At 39.6% G+C, this 21606-nt stretch overlaps 1 protein-coding gene across 1 annotated transcript; it reads left to right on the top strand.

The window, feature by feature from the left end:
- The first annotated feature begins 2599 nt into the window (after positions 1-2599).
- Positions 2600-20935, top strand: LOC309395403 (complement factor I-like). Its single transcript, XM_081959600.1, has 13 exons — positions 2600-2842; positions 3001-3256; positions 4433-4583; positions 6222-6391; positions 7645-7755; positions 7872-7976; positions 10007-10033; positions 14889-14924; positions 15285-15388; positions 16714-16820; positions 18810-19087; positions 19830-19931; positions 20665-20935. The coding sequence occupies exons 1-13, from the start codon at positions 2780-2782 to the stop codon at positions 20880-20882; spliced, it is 1728 nt and encodes a 575-aa protein (XP_081815726.1). The 5' UTR covers positions 2600-2779; the 3' UTR covers positions 20883-20935.
- Positions 20936-21606: the final 671 nt, after the last annotated feature.

Genomic DNA, 21606 nt, shown 5'->3' with positions numbered 1-21606 from the left:
GATTCAATCCTCATCAGGATTATGTTTCCACTTTCCCCTTGGAAATACCAGTTCCCATTATCTGTTTGAAGGTTCAGTTCTCAGGGATAAGCGAAAGGACCCTAAGCAAGAAGCTCCATTACAACCATTTACTGGTATGTTCCTGGCAGGAACTTTGCAAGCCTGGACTAATGAAAAGAACCTCCGAACCCATGCCTTTTTCCATGAACATAGGTGCGTGTAGGAGAAAATGGAGTTTTCTTTTATGTGGGAAAAATGCATATTTATGCCTACCTAGCAGTTGGACTGGAACATGCACCCTGGGGACTGGAGAAAGTGCCTTCAGAGAGTAAGATCTGAGAATCATTCTATATGTATCACTTGTCTTTTTTCTTCTCACTGCTATGTATCATTATCCTGAACTGATAGTATTATATGTTTGCATTGCTAATATGTACTCCTGAGATATTAATCTTGCCATATGCAATGCTAAATGTCATAATAAGATACAATAAGAGGCAAGACACAAAATAGAGTCTTGAAGGGGGGGACTAAGGCAGGACATAAAGCGAGATTTGGACATAACATGAAACGGGGTCAGACTATAAGTTTTACGGCGGGGGGGGGAGCGTCTATTCCTTCTATCTTGTTATACATTTACTGAGTCTTGAAGTAAAACCAGAAACTTGAACTCAGGAAACTTGAATGTCAAACCACAAAAAATAACATCTGCTGTTGTAGGCCAAGTCAGTTGGAGGTCTCGCTTGTGAGTCAGGTATAGTGCTTAACCGCAAAAGCCAGTATGTAACTAGTGCTTCCTGCATGCCAACTGCAGCCTAGACATGAAAGGACAGCACAATATAATCTGCTTAGCCAATAGAAATGTTTTAAGATATTTCTGTGTTAGCTGTTTTGAGGAAGTTATAAGAACACGCTTCTCCCTAAGAAGCTCGCTCAGACGTCAAATGTGGGTTTACACTGTCTGAGCCATTTGGCCAAATAAAGCTTATCTTGATCTCGCAGTCTGAGTCTCCTGATTTTTTGCAACAATGTAGCTAAAATAAAATTCTTTTCTAGAATCCAAGGTCATCCTTTGTCTCTACACCTCTGCACCTGACCGGAACTGGATGGGTGGAACTACCCGCATGGCAGGGGAAGTTTGGACCATGTGATGGACTTGTGGGTGTGGGGGCAAGATCTTTTTTTTTAATTAAAGTTTTTTTTATTGTTTTAATTAAACACACACACACACACAAAAACATTCTTCATTACATCTTCCAGAAAGCATGTCGATTGGTTACAAATAAATTTCGTGCGTTACTACCACAATCATTCTTTATACTTCATTCATATTGGATTATATATTTTAAATGAAAAATCTTTATATACCATCAATGTACCATCACTCTCATTTAACTATATTTGTTTAAACGTGCTTTTATCTAGAATCATTTGTATTTAAGGATACAACCACATACTGGCATTTGTTAGCTATTTCTATAAATTTCAGGCTTATATCCAATTGCTTTCATCAATGCCAACCCATGTAAAATCATTAAACATTATCCATTAACATTTCGTTATTATTATTGTAGTTATCTAACATCTTTATAATAAATCTAGACAAAAATTTATTACTAGAATTTATAAGTACCCAGGAAAGATTACATCTTTATAACAAAATCTAAACAAATATAATTAATGAATCTTTTCCCCAGGTCCCATATTATAGTTTATATCTAAATTGTAGTAAAATTTATAGGTACCCAGAAAGAATTACATCTTCATAACAAAATCCAAACTAAAAAGTATTAATAAAATTGATAAGTCCTTTTCCCAGGTCCCAATTTACAGTTTATATCCAAATTGTTTTCACTAATTAGAGTTGTTATTTCACTATTATTATCATAATGAATTATCTGTTAATGAATAAACATTTTAAAAAGAACAAGAACATTCTATGAGCATCTACAAAATCCTACTTATTAATCACCAAATATTAACTAAGTTTTTAATTATCAGCATTCATTGTCAACCTGTGTCTATCCAGTAACAAAACACTCTTATCTCTTTTGGGGGCAAGATCTTGAACTTTCAACTGGGTGGGGAAAACCAGGAAGCTTTCAGATTCGGGTTTTCCCAAATGTGCCAACATGGCTCTCTTAATAAATTGGAACTTTGAGCAATACTTTGCCTTGGACTCTGATTTAATTTTGGATGCTATTTTGAACCTTGACACTCTAGTCAAATTGCTTGATATTCCATGGTTTCATAATTTGATTTGTATTTTGTACTATTCTGCATTATTTCTGTCCTCTCCAACATAAGGAAGAACTTACTTGCATCTCTCTCCTTTCTAGCACAGCTTTCTAGTCCAAGAATTTGAGCAACTGACCAAGCATAACCCTGATGTAAATTTACTGTTTATTATGCAAATAACAGCCAGTCATGATTGATGTATTAGGACTCTTCTACAGAGGCACATAAAGGAAGTGCTCTGTGGAAAACTGAAAGTGTTGAGGCTGGATTTGAAGGATTAAGCACAAAATAGTACATTTGTACTAGGCATTTTCTTTATATTATTTTTTACAACAGCCTTTTCTTGGACTTGGGGTGAAACTGAGGCGAAGAACCTTTTCAAAAGAGTCAGAAATTCTAGAACTACCACAGTAGAGAGGGACTTGTACTGATTTCAGCGTTATATTTTAAATATTTGTTTATAGTTAAAAATTAAACACAGGCAACTAAGAGAGGATTTGAGAGCAAGAATCTGTTCTGGGTGTGCAGATTTTTCTTCATCATGAAACAAGGACCAGTTCTTTTGTTTATACTGTACCTGTCACATCATGCTTTTGCACAAGGGGTAAGCTTTTATTTTAATTAAATTGTGGTTGACAGACTTTCCTTACTATATTTTAAGGAGTATTTTAAGCAGTTAATAAACCTCCTGTGAAGTATATATTTAAAAATCTTAAGAAAATGAGTTAATTTCATAATTTTTGTTTCTGTTCTTTCTCCTAGCAAGAGAATTACTTGATAGAGGAATGTGTGAAGAACAATTACACAGAGCGATCTTGTGAGAAAGTTTTTTGTGAGCCTTGGCAGACGTGTGTAGCAGGAACCTGCCTGTGTAAAATACCTTACCAGTGCCCCAAAAATGGCACTTCAGTTTGTTCCAATGTCAGAAGGAGCTTCCAAACTTACTGTCAACTAAAAAGTTACGAGTGTCGTCAAAAATTCAGCAAATTTATGAACAGGGGTAGTTGTAACCCTGGAGGTAAAAAAAAAGACTTCTTTTTTGCTTTTTCAGCTAACACTAGTAGGAGGTGACAAACTTTAAGACTGAAATGCAATATAGAAGTATTTTGACAATGATAGGTACTTTGAGTAATTCTATTTCACTTTGGGCCAAATTCTAGAGATTACTATGTATTTCCCTTTCCTAGGTCTGGTTTTCTTTCATAAATGGCTCAAAGAACAATAGGATTGTGACAGTGTGGGTTTCTGCCGGTTCGCACCAGCTCAGGAGAACCGGATGGTGAAAGTTACCGATCCGATGAGAGGAGGTTCGAACGGTGGACCCGGAAGTAACTTCCGGCTCACTCCCCCACCCGCCTGCCCGTCTGCACTATCCTAGCCCAATTTGGTGTCAAGTTCCATACCTGGGAGTGGAGGTGGTGAACTGAGAAGCATGGAGAGGTCCAGCAGCACAATCCACCAGACAGCATCGGCAAGCTCAGGAGTTTTCTCCTGGATTCCCCTCTGTCCTCCGATCTCACAAAGTTCTTTGCCCAGTGTGCGATAGTTTTCTACTGGATTCCCCTCTGTCTTGCCTCCTCCGATCTCCCAAGGTTCTTTCCCCAGCCTGTGATAGTTTTCTACTGGATTCCTCTCTGTCCTGCCTTCTCCAATCTCCCTAATTTCGGCCCTTGATCCTCCAGTTGTCTATTTTTGGGAGGTTTTCCCCTCTCTTCCCCCCCCCCCTTCATAGGAGTCCCCCAAAATTTTGCCACATGGCTTGGGGGTGGTGGTGTGGTCATGTGACTGAGTGTGCATGAGTGATGTCAAGTTGGCCATACCCGCCCAGTCACATAACTGCCAAGCCACACCCACAAAATAAGCCACACTCACAGAATAGGTTCTAAAAAAATTTGAAACCCACCACTGGATTGTGAGAAGTGGGCTACTAAAATGAATTGGAGGGATGGGGACTGTCTAATCTTGACAATCAGAAGAAAGTTCTATTAAACTCATATTTTTACAAAAAATATTCTAGTGGCATTTTTTTTTACAAATGTATATATTTGTAGATATTTACATAAGTTGTTTTATTGGAGCATTTGTGTATTACTGCTGTAGATTAGCCAGTTTATAGTTCATAGAATCAATCTCTGTCTTCTGTAAGGTGCAGAAACATACAGTATATATTAATAGATTTTGATGTGTTTTCTAGATCGTTTTAATATTCTTTTCAATCCAAGAAATTCCAGCTCAGAAGGAATTGTTCAGGTTGAACTGAGCAACTCAGAGATATCATACATATGTGGGAAAGGATTAACCATCAATGAAGCCAACGTGATCTGTAGACATATTGGTTTTGCTAGGTAAGATTCTCTAATACAGGGGTGTCAAACTTGATTTCATTGAGGGCTGCATCAGGGTTGTGTTTGACCTTGGGGGCTGGGGTGGGCGTGGCCAGCTCAGTGTCACTCATGTTGGGGCGTTTGTGGTTGCTGAAGTGCTCTGCCAGCGAAAACGGGCTCCCAAGCTATGTTTTTGGCTGTGATGGCCTCCTGCAACTCTCTGCCAGTGAAAACAGAGTTGGGAGTGCCTCCCACAGCCCTCGCAAGCTCTGTTTTAGGTTGCGATGGCCTCCTGCAACCTTCTGCCAGCAAAAATGGACCTCAGGAGGGCCTCATGCAACCCTCCTGAGCTTTGTTTTCTCTGGCAGAGGCACCACGGGCTGGTCCTTCACTGTTCTCAGGGCAGCCCTGCAGGCCATATCTAAGCACTCCATGGGCCGACTCCAACTCCAGGGCCTTGAGTTTTACACTCCTGCTCTAATAGAATAAAATGCTTTTGTGCTAATAACTTTAAATAAAATATTCTTTGGAGAACTGTAGTTGTTCCAATATTTTCCTTTTTAAAAAAATAAATGAAAATATATTAGAGGAGCTTCCTTCACTATGTAGATTTTCAAGTATCATTACAAAAATCACAATCTGTTGACAATATCATCTATGTATAAAATTTCAGTCTCTTTACTTCAAGTAGCATGGGCAAACTTTGTGGTGCCAAGACCCTCATTCAGTTTTGTGTGATGCAGTGAGGCCAATATTCAAAAGTTGGAATGGTCAGGAAAAAAGGGATGAGGCCAGAGCAAAAATGTGTGATTAAATTAAAGTGCAATCCACAACTTGAAAAAAATAATATTTTGTAGCAATCACATACCTGTTCCTTTAGAACAAGAAGTTTTTAAAAAGAGGACAGCACTTATTTTATTTGATTCAATAATTTTCCTTTCAAATAATTCATTGGAATGAAGGTGAATGAGGAAGAAGTGATTCTTTATTCCTGATTTATGGAAGAAACTATTAATACCACCGAAAAATAAAATCCCAAAGAAGAGACTATCCATAGCTCACTACTGAATTTCAGAATGCTTGGTGCACTATGAACTTGATTATTTGTTGGCAAACATTCCATTACCTAGTTACTAACATCATTGGCACTGATCATGTTACCTAGTTGGGTAATAAAATACCTGCCAGCAAACAACAAAACTCAGAGAATAACAAGGACTCAATGTAAAAAAATTTGTGGTGCATTTTTTTTACTTGGAAAGTAGCACATATCACTGCTTTCTCTGCTGCTTTGTTGTGGTTAATGTCTAAACAGATAATTCTTTCTTTTTTTTTCAGTTATATTTTTGTGTATCTTCTTTCTCCAGCTCTATTCTTTTCTTTTTCCATTTTTCATTTCCCAGTGCACTATTTTTTCCTTTGAACTTCCTTCCTCATCTTCCCCCTGCTCTTTTTTCTCTGGACATATCATTTTTTAAGATAATCTTAAATAAGATAAATGCCCTAAATCATAGATAATGATCAATAATAGATGTATTGTTTGTTGGGTGGCAAAGTAAAAGCTAGTTAACTAAGTGATTCATCTAATTTTACAATGCTGAGAGATGAAAATTTCAATATGTTTGATTTGATTTGATTATTTTTTGCTGAATTGTACAGAGGAGCTGATAGGAGAGAAGCTATTGACCCAGACGAAGACCAGGGGTCACTTGAATGCCTTAAAGCAACCTGCAGAGGGATAGAGACCAGGCTGGCTGAGTGTGAGTTAAGGAGAATGAGTTTGACCACTGGGAAGTTGGCTAAGGTGACATGTAGTGCAGAATACAGAGGTTGGTAAAATATATAGTGTAAATAACTAGCAATTTCTGATATTGTAATTATAAGTTAGAGACAAAAGTAGTCTGCAATAAAATATAATGCAAAATACTGATTTTCACTGTTCCACCGAGGCATATTCTCTTTATATTCTCTCAGCATATTTGTAGCCACTGCAATGATCTGGCCTTAGTAGCGGGGTTTTTTTTGTGGGTGGATATGACTGAATCGTAATTGATTCAATTAGAAGAGGGCATTATGGTCAGAAGTGGTATTCAGCTGGTTCAGACAACTTCGCCCAAACTGGTAGCAGAAATCGCGGGTGGGCCCGCTCACTGGCCCACCTGTCCTTGCTCTATGCCGTCCTATGTAGGCACGTTTTTGAGGTCAGATGCATGTGCAGAAGGCGTGTGTAAAAGCAAAGTGCATGCACAGAAGGCCGTGTATATGCGTGGAAGGGGCACATGTGTCCATGGAGTGAGTGTGCATGTGTGTGGCGAACCGGTGGAAACAAAATGTGAAACCCACCGCTGATTACGGTCAATGAGTTCAATCTTCTCTTCTGTCCTTCAAGCCAAAGTGAAATATCCCTGAAAGACATCTCTCCAGTGTTCACTTAAATTCATTCCAGGAAGAGGAGTTACTACCTTCCTCATGAGATGGTTCCATTGTCAAGCTGCTCTTGTTTTCAGAATGTTCTCCCCAAAAATTCGACTGATGCTTTCCAGAGATGTTAATACAGGTTGTTCTTGACTTACGACCACAATTGAGCCCCAAATTTCTGTTGCTAAGTGAGACATTTGTTAAGTGAGTTTTGCCCCATTTTATGACTTTTCTTCCCATGGTTGTTAAGTGAATACCTGCAGTTCTTACGTTAGTAATATGGTTGTTAAGTGAATCTGGATACCTTATTGACTTTACTTCTCAGAAGGTTGCAAAAAGTGATCACATGACCTGGGACACTGGAGCCATGATAAATATGAGTCAGTTGCCAGGTGGCTGAAGTTTGATCATGTGACCATGGAGAGGCTGCAATGGCGTGGGGAGTGGGAAAAATGATCACGAGTCACTTTTTCCAGTGCCGTTGTAACTTCAAATGGTCACTAAACAAACTGTTCTAAGTCAAGGACTACCTGTAACTGAAGATAGTGGGACCTATCTATATTCCGGCACATTTGAAAGGCAACATGTTGGAGCAACCCAATTTAGCCATTTTATTTTCCACACCATGATTAACAATTGTTTTTTTTAAAATTCAACTTGTCAGGCTGTAACGCCAGAGAATTCCGCTGTGTCAATGGAAAATGCATCTCTTTAATGAGAACATGTGATGGAATGAATGACTGTGGTGATTCAAGTGATGAATTATGTTGCAAAGGTATGTTCCTTTTCTACACGCATCTGTTCTATATACACATATGTATTTATTGCACAGTGCTTAGCATAACTTTTAACAAACCTTTACTTATTATATAATTATTTCTTTTCCAATAGCCTGCAAAAGGAACATGTTCCATTGTAACTCAGATGTGTGTATTCCAAGCAGCTACGTGTGTAATAATGAACTGGATTGCCTAACAGGAGAAGACGAACACAATTGTAAGCATTGCTTTCGAAAATTATCTATGGCTAGGTTAAAACCGTAATTTCCCCCATGGATATAAGCACTTGAATAAGTTTCAGATATCAGTTTGGAATCAGCTATTATTGCTATTTAAAACTAGTGTATAATAGAGCAGTGACGGCTAACCTTTTTGTCATCGCGTGCCAAAGCGTGTCCCAACTCCCATAATGCAATGCGTGTGCCACCCCCCCTTTTGTGCACTACCCTATGCATGCACATATGCCCCTGCCCTATGCATGCGTGCATGACAACCTGCTCTTCCCTGCACATGCACCTGTCCCCCCCACCCATTTTTGGCTTCCAGGCTGGTACAGGAGGCTTTTGAGGCCCAAAACAGGGCGCAAGGATGATCGCAATGCGAGCACCCACCCCTGCATTCACTCTGCCCCCAGGCATGCACACATGTGTCTCCCGCATATGCCGCGCCCATGGCAAATGCGTGGCAGAGACTGCAGTGCTGCATTCTAACCACTGTGCCACCGCAGCTCAATAGCTGGATTCCAGTTGGGTGAATATGATAAGCATAAAATAACAAATGACAGTCAGGAAATGATCTGATTATCAATCTGATTTACAACAAGGAGGTCAAACAAGATTGGTTGAAGAGTTGAATGAGATCAAAGGGCAAGGCTTTCGCTTAGAAGCCTTCCTTCTTGGTTTTATGCATCTCCTTAGAAGAAGGGCAAGGGGAACACCTGCTTTGTAACATTAGATTTCATCTAATCCCCATTTCCCTCACTGGAAAAAGAGTGAATCAGATGAAATGGCTGGATGGAGTTAGTTGATTTCAAAACTTTGTATGATCTGGAATGAGAGAACGGCTGAACTGATTTCAAAGAATTCCTTTCCACAACGGGAAAAGCTTATGCCACAAACTGGCAGGAACCACTTTACATTTTCCCAACTGACAAGGCCAAAGTACATTTTGCCATTGGTAAGGCAGGGTTACGGTTGGATTCTTGGTATTCTCCGAGCTTGCTTGTTTTTCTATTGCAGTTTGATTACCTGTTCTGCAAATGTCAGCAGGAAAAAAACAACCGCAGAAAAACATTCAGTCCTAAACAACATATGTATATTCTCTACTAGGCAATGTAGGATGAACAGGTAGTCCTCAACTTACAACAGTTCATTAAGTGACCATTCAAAGTTATACCAGCACTGAAAAAAGTGACTTATGACCATCCTTCACACTTACGACCACTGCAGCATCTCCACGGTGACGTGATCAAAATTCAGATGCTTAGCAACTGACTCATACTTATGACAGCTGAAATGTCCCAGGGTCATGTGACCACCTTCTGACAAGGAAAGTCAATGGGGGAGCCAGATTCACTTAACAACTGGGTTACTAACTGAATAACTGCAATGATCCACGTAAGAGATGTGGCATGAAAATTTGTAAAATGGGGCAGAACCCACTTAACAAATGTCTCACTTAGCTAGAGAATTTTTGAGCTCAATTGTGGTCGTAAGTCAAAGACTAACTGTATATTGTCAGTCTTTCTGGAAGAATGATATCCCAAATGGCATCCATAAGGTTTCTCCTTGTCCTCCAAATAGCTCCCAAGGGAAGGACATGGCACAGGTGAAAGTCAGTGGAGTCACCAGCAATGAAGCAAGTGGGCCAGAGAAATCTCATAGTTTAGCAATTCAAAATCTCTGGTTTATACAAGCGGTTTTTTTTCTCTCTGTGTGTCCAAATAGCTTAACTTCTCAAGGGCAATGGTGGCTGAAAGAATGTAGAAAACCTGACAAAGATTTCTTTGTTTGGGGAAAACCTTATTACAGAAGGCTGGTATATTATTCATTTTAATATGATACGGATTTTACTTGGAATGAATGCAATCACTTTTTTAAAAAGTGAGTTTTATGGGCCTAATTTTATCACGTTGGTTGAAACAAGCTGGTTCACGTCATGTCATAGTCTGAATATGTAATTGTGCATAAAAAAGGCACCTTTTAACGTTTTAAATCATTTATTTGTATTCGTGTTTATTTTCATTAGGTGATAAAACTGGAAGAACTAAAGAAGGTAAAATTCTTTGTATGTTTTTTTCCTCTATTTATTTTTCTATTCTTAAATGGGATTGTCTCTTTATCATCTCAGCTCTTTGCTGGAAACCACTTAGTAGGGATGGAAACAAAGTGATATTTGTCTGGCTTTTTGTCTGGGGGAATAATTACTCTGAATAATTTTAATAAGTTCTATCTGTTTCCTTGAGAATCTTGATTTGAAAAGGAGCTGTAGATATGTTGAAAATGACATATACAATAAATTTAATATGCAATAATAATAAAAATAGGATGTTAAACAAAGGCTTCCATATATGGGCTTCAAAAATCTGGATGGCAAATAATAGCATCTTTTTTTAGCTTCTATGAATAATAGCGCAGTGGAGATTTTGGCTTTAAGTTCCATATTCTTTTTATACCAAAAAATAACTTTACGAATTTTGTTGCATACAATCATTTTTTATTAGTTAATTATACAATAATTTTCTTTCTCTACCTTTCAAGGTGATATTTTTGAAACTATACTTTGGTGTTAAATAAGATTTAAAAGACAAATAATAAGAATTTCACCTACCATAAATGTTAACTATTATTCTACTTCAATAGAAACAGAAGGAAACAAGAAAGGTAAATTTGGCCACAGAAAAAAAGTAAATGTAGACTATAAAGATAATATTTTACTAATATCAACATTCTGTAATTTTGTGTGTTTTCATTGTCTGCTTTGTAAGGAAAATTGAGAGATTGTATTTATTCTTCCTGTGTTTTAAAGGTGAACACATCAATAGCTAGGCAAAAACAGGTCTGCATTAACTTCATATGTTCTACTGTTCACCTTAGACCAGCGATGGCAAACCTTTTTTGGCTCACGTGCCATAAGTGGGGGGAGCGCAGGGGGGTCGTGTGCAGGCATGCTGCACCCATAATGCAATGAACCCCCCCAGTGCGCATGCACGCACTACAGGTGCTCTCCCCATTTTCTGCATGCTTTTTTCGTCCTCCCCAGGCTCCAGAGGCTTTATAGGAGCCTGGGGAGGGTGAAAACAGCCTCCTCCGCCCCCCCCCCCCCGGAGGCCCTCTGTATCCTCGAGGGGAAAACAACTCAAGAAGCTTGGGAAATTTTGAAAAATGAGATTAGAAAAGCCCAGTCTAACACAATACCAATGAAGAAGAAAAACAACAGCTCCCAAAAGAAACCAGCATGGCTGCATAAACAACTATCTGACAAATTGAAAGACAAAAAAAGTAAGTATAAAAAGTGGAAGGAGGGGGACATAACTAAGGCAGAATATCAGCAAATAGCCCGAGCCTGTAAAGATGAAGTGAGGAAAGCTAAGGCTCACAATGAAGAAAGGCTTGCCACAAAAGTAAAAATTAACAAAAAAAGCTTCTTCCAACATGTTAAAAACAAGAAAAAAGTTAAGGAAACAATTGGTCCATTGCTAGGAGAAAGTGGCAAGAAGGTGACAAGCAACAGGGAGAAAGCAGAACTATTTAACTCATGTTTTGCATCTGTCTTTACACAAAGGGATAAAACAGTCCAACCTATCAAAAGCAGCACCACAAAATTAGGAACACAAATTGAAATAGGGAAGAAAATGGTAAGTGAGCACCTGTCTACCCTAGATGAGTTCAAATCACCAGGACCGGATGGATTACACCCCAGAGTTCTGAAGGAACTAGCAGACGAGATCTCAGAACCACTGAATTATATCTTTCAGAGATCCTGGAACACCGGGGAACTACCAGAGGACTGGAAAAGAGCTGATGTGGTTCCCATCTTCAAAAAAGGGAAAAAATTAGATCCAGGAAACTACAGACCTATCAGCCTAACCTCAATACCAGGAAAGATTCTGGAAAAAATAATCAAGCAACGAATTTGCGAACACCTAGAAGCAAACAAAGTAATAGCCAAAAGCCAACATGGATTTGTCAAAAACAGATCATGCCAGACTAATCTTATTGCATTCTTTGATAATGTGACAAAATTAGTGGACCAGAGGAATGCCATTGATATAGTTTACTTGGACTTCAGTAAGGCTTTTGATAAGGTAGACCATAACCTACTACTAGATAAAGTAGAAGAATGTGGGTTAGACAGCATCACCACCAGATGGATTGGTAACTGGCTGACCAACCGCACTCAACGTGTAGTTCTCAATGGAACTGCATCTACATGGAGGGAAGTATGCAGTGGAGTACCCCAAGGCTCTGTTTTAGGCCCAGTACTCTTCAACATCTTCATCAATGATTTGGATGAGGGAATAAATGGGGAACTCATCAAATTTGCAGATGATACCAAGCTGGCAGGAATAGCCAACACTCCAGAAGATAGGCTTAAGATACAGAAGGATCTTGACAAACTTGAACATTGGGCACTATCTAATAAAATGAAATTCAATGGTGAAAAGAGTAAGGTTCTACATTTAGGCAACAAAAACGGAATGCACAGGTACAGTATAGGTGATACCTTACTCAGTAGTAGTAACTGTGAAAGGGATCTTGGAGTCCTAGTGGACAACCATTTAAATATGAGCCAGCAGTGTGCAGCAGCTGCCAAAAAAGCCAACACAGTTCTAGGCTGCATCAACAGAGGGATAGAATCAAGATCACGTGAAGTGTTAATACCACTTTATAATGCCTTGGTAAGGCCACACTTGGAATACTGCATTCAGTTCTGGTCGCCACGATGTAAAAAAGATGTGGAGACTCTAGAAAGAGTGCAGAGAAGAGCAACAAAGATGATTAGGGGACTGGAGACTAAAACATATGAAGAACGGTTGCAGGAACTGGGTATGTTTAGCTTAAGAGAAAGAAGGACTAGGGGAGACATGATAGCATTATTCCAATATCTCAGAGGTTGCCACAAAGAAGAGGGAGTCAAACTATTCTCCAAAGCACCTGAGGGTAGAACAAGAAGCAATGGGTGGAAACTAATCAAGGAGAGAAGCAACTTAGAACTGAGGAGAAATTTCCTGACAGTGAGAACAATTAATCAGTGGAACAGCTTGCCTCCAGAAGTTGTGAATGCCCCAACACTGGAAGTCTTTAAGAAGATGTTGGATAGCTATTTGTCTGAAACGGTATAGGGTTTCCTGCCTAGGCAGGGGGTTGGACTAGAAGACCTCCAAGGTCCCTTCCAACTCTACTATTGTATTGTATTGTATTGTATTGTATTGTAGGCTTCAGGGACCTTTAGGAGGCTTCCCTGAAGCCTCCGGAGCAGTCAAAACAGCCCTCCGAGCAAACCGGAAGTCACTCCTGGTTTGCTTGGAGGGTCGTTTTAAGCACTCCGAAGGCTTCAGTGACCTTCAGAAGGCTTCCTTGAAGCCTTCGGAGCGCTCAAAACGACCCTCCGAGCAAACCGGAAGTCCGTTCCCAAACTTCCAGTTTGCCCATAGGGGCGTTTTTTTGCACTCCGGAGGCTTCAGGGAAGCTCATGAAACCTCCAGAGGGCAGGGGAGGCTCTTTTTGCCCTCCCCAGGTTCCTATAAAGCCCCTGGAGCCCGTGGAGGGCGAAAAATAGCTTTTAAAACGGGTGAATTCAGCTGGCCAGCGCGCGTATGCGCGCTGGCCAGCTGACAAGTGGCTCAGCGTGTCATAGGTTCGACATCCCGGCCTTAGACTCTCAGGTGGTCTGGCTGAATGTGATAAAAGTATTTTAGAATCAAAGTACTTGTAATGCTAGAAAACTAATAGGGGCCCAAAGGAGGTATTGAAATTCTACAAAAGGAGATATTTAATTATATTAGAAACTCTGGCATTTGAAGCACGCAAGTCTTAAAGCTGTCAAGTTATAAGACTCTTGCACCCCTAACCCTTTAGAAAAAAAATCCAGGGGTGTTCAAACTTGACAGCTTTAAAATTTGTGGAGTTCAACTCCCAGAATTCCTCCTCTCGCTCTTCATTTTGATGATGTGCGGACGGGCGGGGAGAGGGAGCTGGAACAGGTTCTAAACGGCACTGTAGATTTGTGGAACCTCTTCCATAGAAGAGGTTAGAACTGGCAAGAACCCACCCCTGCTCTGTCCCCAATGGATTCAATGGAAGTAATGGATGGGAACTAATCAAAACTTCCTCCCTTTTCCAGCTGCTTAAAGCTACAGGACATGAAATTAATTTTGAAGGAATCAGGTTAATCTCCATAACTGAACACTTCAACAAGAGAATAATTATGGAAGCTATCGAAATAGAGAAACACCCCCACAACATGAATAAACGTGACGATACCTCCCACCTACCAGACATCTGTAAACCAGCCATAGTCAACAAACAAGCCCCACCCACCACCCAGGCCATTACAACACAAAACAACGGACACACAGCCAGCACCAATCAGCACCAATCTAACAATCATGATACAACCACACAACCAATCATTCCACTTACTGAAACAAAGCCAGCACTCCACACACCCCCACCAAGATTTATAGAAAGACTGGAGCTCCTACCCAAAACCCTATATATATATATATAGGTCACACTCGTCATCTTCAGGCTGGTGCCTTAGGCTTCGTGCTTGTGCGAGCAAAACATGATCGGAGCTGCCATCTTCAGGCACCAGCCTGAAGATAACGAGTGTGACCTCTTCGAAATGTTGCCAAGATTCTCTCAATCTTACACGGGAAAAGACCCGAATACACCAAAACCTGTATGTATGTATGTGTGTGTGTGTGTGTGTGTGTGTGTATGTATGTATGTATGTATGTATGTATGTATATATGTATTTATGTATGTATGTGTATATGTATGTGTGTGTGTGTGTGTGTGTGTATGTATGTATGTATGTATGTATGTATGTATGTATGTATGTATGTATGGACATTTCTTTTACAGTACTTTCAACTCAATTGTAATGTTTTTTTTTTTTGCAGAAGAATCAAATCAAGTTATAGAGTCCATGGATGAAGGTAAATGTGTAGATAAATTACTATAAAACCTCATATTTAAAAACAATCTTCTCTTTTTTCACATTTGTAAATTCTAGGGATGTGACAATGTTCAAGTAGGGTTATATACATCAGTTGAATGTAAAGCAATTTGCTAAACTGAAATATCATCCATTTTTAAAGTGGCTCTGAACATAACTCAGATTTTACACTTGTCATTAGAATTTTACCATATTGATTTTCAATGGACATTTGGGATAATAACTCTCTAAAAGTAAAAAAAAAAAAATAGAAATAGCTAATATTAAATCTTTAATAATAAAGGCATTAAAAAACCTTAGCCTATGAGTATTATGACACTGCTTATTTATTTTATTAAAGAAAGAAAAAGGATAAAGACTTTGCTTCCAGTAATATCCTGTGGCATTAGAAATCACGCAGTTACTCGTCGGAAGAGAATCATTGGTGGATTTACTGCACAACCGGTAAACGCAAAAGGTGGCATTTGGTTAAACGATAACATTGATAAGAATGCATAAATAATATACTAATGGGGTGCAATACAGCAGTGGTGGGATTCGAATTTTTAGACTACCAGTTCTGTGGATGTGGCTTGGTGGACGTGGCGTGGCATATGGTGGGCATGGCAGAGGAAGGATACTGTAAAATCTCCATTCCCTCCCCACCCCAGGAAGGGTTACTGCAGCTGGGTCTCGGGAAGCAGAGAATAGATGGGGGCGGGGCCAGTCAGAGGTGGTATTTACCGGTTCTCTGAACTACTCAAAATTTCTGCTTCCGGTTCTTCAGAACTGGTCAGAACCTGCTGAATACCACCTCTGCAATACAGGCAGTCCTTACAACTATTCATTTAGTGACCAGTCAAAATTACAACGGCAATGAAAAAAAGTGACTTATGACTGTTTTGCCCATTTATACAGTATCCCCACGGTTACGTGATCAAAATTTGGATGGTTGACAACTGGCATGTTTTATGATGGTTGCAGTGTCCTGGGGTCATGTGATCACCTTTTGCAACCTTTTTACAAGCAAAGTCAAAAGGGAAGCCAGATTCACTTAACAACCATTGAACTAACTTAACAACTGCAGCGAATCACTTAACAACTGTGGCAAGAAAAGTTGTAAAATGGGGCAAAACTCCCTCACTGTCTCTCTTAGCAAGGGAAATTTTGGGCTCAGTTGTGTTCATAAATTGAGGAGTACCTCTAATCTAATGATTGTTCAAAAAGAGAAAATCTGGAGACTATAATGAGGAATTAATTCCATGTTATAAAGGTCTTTAGAGATTCTCAGTCATCCAGGTCATGGTTGTCCCAAAGGGGCTTTTTCAGGAGACAACTGGTAATTTGCATCCTTTTAGAGAGTCCCTGTAAATTGTCTGCAAGGAATATAAATCCCTCCATCCCCCACTATTCTGTCAGAGCTGAAGAAGCTTCTTAGATGAGAAGCAAAATGTTTTCAAAAGAAAAACAACAGCAAAGTCAAGTTGCTGTTATACTTTCAATCCTGCTTTCTTATTTCTCCCTTCTCTCTTTCTCTACGATAGAGAGCCAGAATGGACAGCACAAGTAAATTAATGTTCTGTAATATTTGGAGAATTGCTATTTATTCTACACATTTTGCTATCTCTGTAGATTAAATAAATCCACCAATGGGCAAAACAGTAAGAGCTTGCTGTGTATTTATGTAAATTTTATCAAAATCTGTTCTGGCTTTTAAAAGTGTATCTGTAATAATCCGTAATAATAATAGTTACACTGATTTTTTTTTGTCTCTTTCCCCTTTTTAATAGCTTGAATTTCCCTGGCAAGTGGCTATTAGAGGCAAAGAGTATCCATTGGACTGTGGTGGGACGTACATTGGAGGCTGTTGGGTTTTGACAGCTGCACATTGTGTTCAGTAGGAAATCTTTTGTATTGTTATAACTCCTTAAAGTTTTACATTAAGGTGATTGGGACTTTCTTGTAGCGACGATTAAAGGAAAACAGGAACTTCAGCTAAAATCTTATATTGAAACTGTAACAGCCCAACAATTGTTAGTTATAAAAGTTTCCTTAAGAAATCTATTCAAAGTTACCTACGTGGTCCTGGAAATATAATAACAGAGGATCAAATTCTACTTGTAACGTATGTTTGTGAGGAAGAAGGTGTTAAATATTAGGACTGAAAAATCTCATTGGTTGAGCCGTCTGACAGCTCCCTATAAAAGGGAGAACTGTCAGATTGGCAAGTTGATGGGTCCTACTTGTTTTACCGAATAAAGAGCTGTTGATTTGCCTGAATCAACATCCTGTCTCTTTACTTTGCCCACTATTTTACAGAGGTATGTCTGCTGGTATTTGGTTTTACCTTGTGGACCTACTTCCAAGGTCCTTTGGATTATGTAGAGTTGTGCTTGAATGTGGATAGAGGTAGGAAAGCCATCTCGAAGTTCAGTATATGTTGAGATGTTGAGACTCTAGAAAGAGTGCAGAGAAGAGCAAAAAAGATGATTAGGGGACTGGAGGCTAAAACATATGAAGAATGGTTGCAGGAACTGGGTATGTCTAGTTTAATGAAAAGAAGGACTAGGGGAGACATGATAGCAGTGTCTCGATATTTCAGAGGTTGCCACAAAGAAGAAGGAGTCAACCTATTCTCCAAAGCACTTGAGGGTAGAACAAGAAGCAATGGGTGGAAACTAAACAAGGAGAGAACCAACTTAGAACTAAGGAAAAATTTCCTGACAGTTAAAACAATTAATCAATGGAACAACTTGCCTCCAGAAGTTATGAATGCTCCAACAGTGGAAGTTTTTAAGAAGATGTTGGATAACCATTTGTCTGAAGTGGTGTAGGGTTTCCTGCCTAAGCAGGGAGTTGGACTAGAAGACCTCCAAGGTCCCTTCCAACTCTGTTATTCTATTCTATTTATATAGTGCTTGTGAGATTAGACAAGTAGAGAAATAGACATGGGTGCTTGTGTTTAAAGCATCTGTGTACAAATGCTTATCTACATACACATTCCCCTAGAGCAGGGATGGGGAATGATGGCCTGTTTATGAATTGTGGACTTCAACTCCCACAATTCCTGAGCCAGCATGGCTAGCTCAGTAATTCAGGGAGTTGAAGTCCACAATTCATATAAGACAAATCATTCCCCACCTCTGAGATAGAGCATTGAGTGCTCTGGTAGAGCTTCAGAAGTGACTAAATACAAACTCTCTAATGAATGTTAGAAACATCGATAAAAATACCTATAAAATCCTAGATTCATGAAGTTGAAAAGGGTAGAATATTCACACCATTGACTCTGCTGCTGGGTTCAGGAATCCAAATTGCAGTAATCACTCCTAATAGAACCCCATGTAGCGTCCGCTTGAATACATTCAGCAGACGGATCTCACCACAACTTTGGCTAATTGAATCTATGATCGAAGTATTCCTATACTTCGATCATAGATTTTCTCTAATGTTTATTAAGAATCTGCCTTCCTATCAATTGGGTAAAGTATGTCACTAAAAGTGGAAAATAACCAGTGGTGGGATCCTGCCGGTTTAATAACCAATTCGGAGATCGCTGTGCACGCATGCGCAGTTTTACCAAAACCTCCCTTCCACATTACTTTTTGGGGAGTAACACAACTGAGGCATGATAAGTAAAGCGCGAGTGCAGATGGGGGGGGGACATAATCGTTGGAGTGAACCAGTTCGCTCTCAGCTGATTATCAGAGCTACTGGTTCGCTGAACTGGTACGAACCAGCTGATTCCTACCCCTGAAAATAACTATATAAAACACTTTGCTCCTTAATCAACTCAAAATCTAATTGGAGCCAAATTTACTTTCCTATCAAGTTATACCTTAAACAATATTTCTCTTCTCTTTTTTTTCCATTTTCTTTTTGCTAGGAGGAGCCATCTTCAAATTTATAGGATTTGGACTGGGACATTAAACCTTTTACGGTTCGATAACAGGGTAGAAACATATTCTTTAAAGAACATGATCATACATGAGAACTATAACTCTGAAACGTATGAAAATGATATTGCTTTGCTGGAGATGCAAACGAAAAATCGAGGGAAACCATGTTCTCCTCCTGATACTGTGCCATTATGCATTCCCTGGTCACAATATATGTTCAGAGGCGGTCAACAGTGTAAAGTATCTGGCTGGGGACTTGGTGAAGGTAATTAATGCTTACTATTTGGTGAGATTATAAAACTGTTTTCTTTGGAATGAATATGTTCATAGTCTATCTAAACCTCCGAAGGCTGTTGGGGAAAGAGGGCAGGCCACTTATTCCTAGCATGTCAAAATGGCATCCATTTCCCAGAGGCTGCCACGTGGCCTAGGGACAGACCATACTATTCTGCATTCCTAATGCAGTCTGTACAGAACTGTGGAAAGTGCCAGAGCTCTGGAGATCTTCTAATTATAAGTGTGCAATGGATGACAGGGAAGAGGCCAAAGGAAGCGACCTGGTGAAAAGAGGGAATGTCTGCAGGGATCTGGTGTGGGGGGAAGCAGGTCCAAGGGCTGTAGTCACCCCAAGGAGGGAGAGTGGAAAAAGGGGTAATAAGGGATGGGGTAGGCCTTGGCCCACCTTTGAAGCACCCCATGCTCCATTTAACAGCCCACATGTTCATTTAACAACTGTCTCGCTTAACTTTCAACACCACAAGGAAAAAAATGGGCAAAATAGAATATTCTTAAATAGGATTTGAAAAATGCCCTACAATGTATACATCTTGAAAGAAGAAATACATGATTTCTAAAAAATGTAATTAATTATTTGTCACAAAAAGAAATGGATCAATTAAGTCAATTTGGATTTTAAAACATTAGAAAGATTTGGCAACCTATTAGAAATCTTTTTGTAATTAAGCTTTGGTATTGATTTATTTGTCTCTTTCCCATTTCTTGTTTAGGATCTACAAGGCAATATACTCTTAAGTGGGGTTATGTTAATCTAATGGATAACTGTTCAGAAATCTACAAGAATCGATATTTCAAAGGAATGGAATGTGCCGGTGAGCATGAAATGAATAATTCTTACCTCCATTCTGACACCATTACCTGAGCTGGTAGATAGAATGGGCCATCAAATGTTGGTCTGGTGATCAAAAATTTCAATATTAACTATATCATCCCAATCTAGAATGCATTCCTTTCCAGCCATCACAAACCAATTATGGATAGGTAATTTAAACATTGTTTGAGAAAGAATTTCATTGGCCGCATCCATCCAGTTCTGGGACCACAGGTTTTTATGCACTTTGGGTTTTCTTCCAAATTGGACATTGTTTTAATTCAGTATTAAAAGCCAGTAAAGAATAAAGGTTCACATATTGAAGTAGGGATCTGAGATGTGAGTTCAGGTTTACCTCAGCCATAGAAGCTTAACGCTGACATTGAATTAATTGCTATCAATTCAATCATAATCTCTCAATACCTCACAGGATGGTTGGTTGTGGCAAAAACAGGAACAAGGAATCTTGTGTGTATACCTTGAACTCCTGGAGAAAAGACAAGATGCAAATATAAAAAATACTAAAATAAAGTAAAATAAAATAATAAACGGAGGGATAATTGTTTAACCGAATGAACTACAAATACTTTAGATTAAAAATCATAGCATACAAGTAATATACTGCATATGTATAGTAGTATGTTTTCAGTGAATATGTGAAATATGTGAAATTCTGCTTAAAAATATAAAATAAAGAATGTTCATAGGGAACTCTTTGTTTTTTCTTATTTTAGGTACGTATGATGGTTCTGTAGATGCCTGTAAAGGCGATTCAGGAGGACCTTTGGTTTGCTTTGACCCTAACAATGTGGGATATCTTTGGGGCATTGTGAGCAGACGTGAAACCTGTGGTGAAAGGGGAAAGCCTGGTCTTTATACAAAAGTGGTACACTATTTTGATTGGATTGCTCGACATACTGGAATAAATCTCATTTCCAAATATAATTTGTGATTGTTAGAATGCAAATATTCTTCCCCTTTTACCAGCATTAATGAAACAAAGATCAACTACCGTGTTTCCCTGAAAATAAGCCACGCCCTGCTAATAAGCCCAATCGGGCTTTTCATAGCATGCGCCACAATACGCCCTCCCCTGAAAATAAGCCCGCCCCCAGTCCCCGCCATTAACACTGTACCACCTACCGGTACAGCTTCCGGGGCAAAAAGAGGGCTCGCCGCAAAAACAGCGGCAGGCCAGCAATGTGATCACCCCCTCCTGCCTGTTCCTACTCGTGCAAAAAAACACCGCCAACCCCAATGGCAAAGGCAGCCTGCCTGGTTCCCTTCCTCGCGTTCCTCGCCATTGTGCTCAGGGAAGCGGCTGGTGAAAAAATAAACTTCTCACGAGTTCAATCAAACATCTTGAAATCGCGAGAAGGTTTTTTTTTTTTTTACCAGGGACTTCCCTGAATATAATGTCGAGGAATGCAACAAAGCTAGAAAGGTAGGAGGCACGCCCCGCGGCCCAACACCGCCCACTTTGCCCCAATGGTAAAGGCAGCCTGCCTGGTTCCTTTCCCCGCCGTCCCTTTAACGAGGGGCGGCAGGTGGGGTGGGGGGGAGAAGCAAGGCACGCCTCCTACCTTTCCAGCTCCGTCGTGTTCCTCGCCCTTTCGCTGATTGAATCCCCTTGTAAAAAACTCTCATTAGTTCAACTCGCGAGATCTTTTTTTACA

The sequence above is a fragment of the Natrix helvetica genome (genome assembly GCF_964273705.1).
Source record: "Natrix helvetica genome assembly, chromosome: 7".
Lineage (NCBI taxonomy): Eukaryota > Metazoa > Chordata > Lepidosauria > Squamata > Natricidae > Natrix > Natrix helvetica.
This window is presented reverse-complemented; position numbering and strand designations above follow the sequence as displayed.

What these genes read in the sequence shown, in the direction of transcription:
- LOC309395403 (XM_081959600.1), top strand. Translation starts at nt 2,780, where the DNA reads ATGAAACAAGGACCAGTTCTTTTGTTTATACTGTACCTGTCACATCAT. An exon ending in AGACATATTGGTTTTGCTAG is followed by an intron (nt 4,584 to 6,221) that starts GTAAGATTCTCT and finishes TGAATTGTACAG; the next exon opens with AGGAGCTGATAGGAGAGAAG. An exon ending in TGGCTGGGGACTTGGTGAAG is followed by an intron (nt 19,088 to 19,829) that starts GTAATTAATGCT and finishes TTTCTTGTTTAG; the next exon opens with GATCTACAAGGCAATATACT.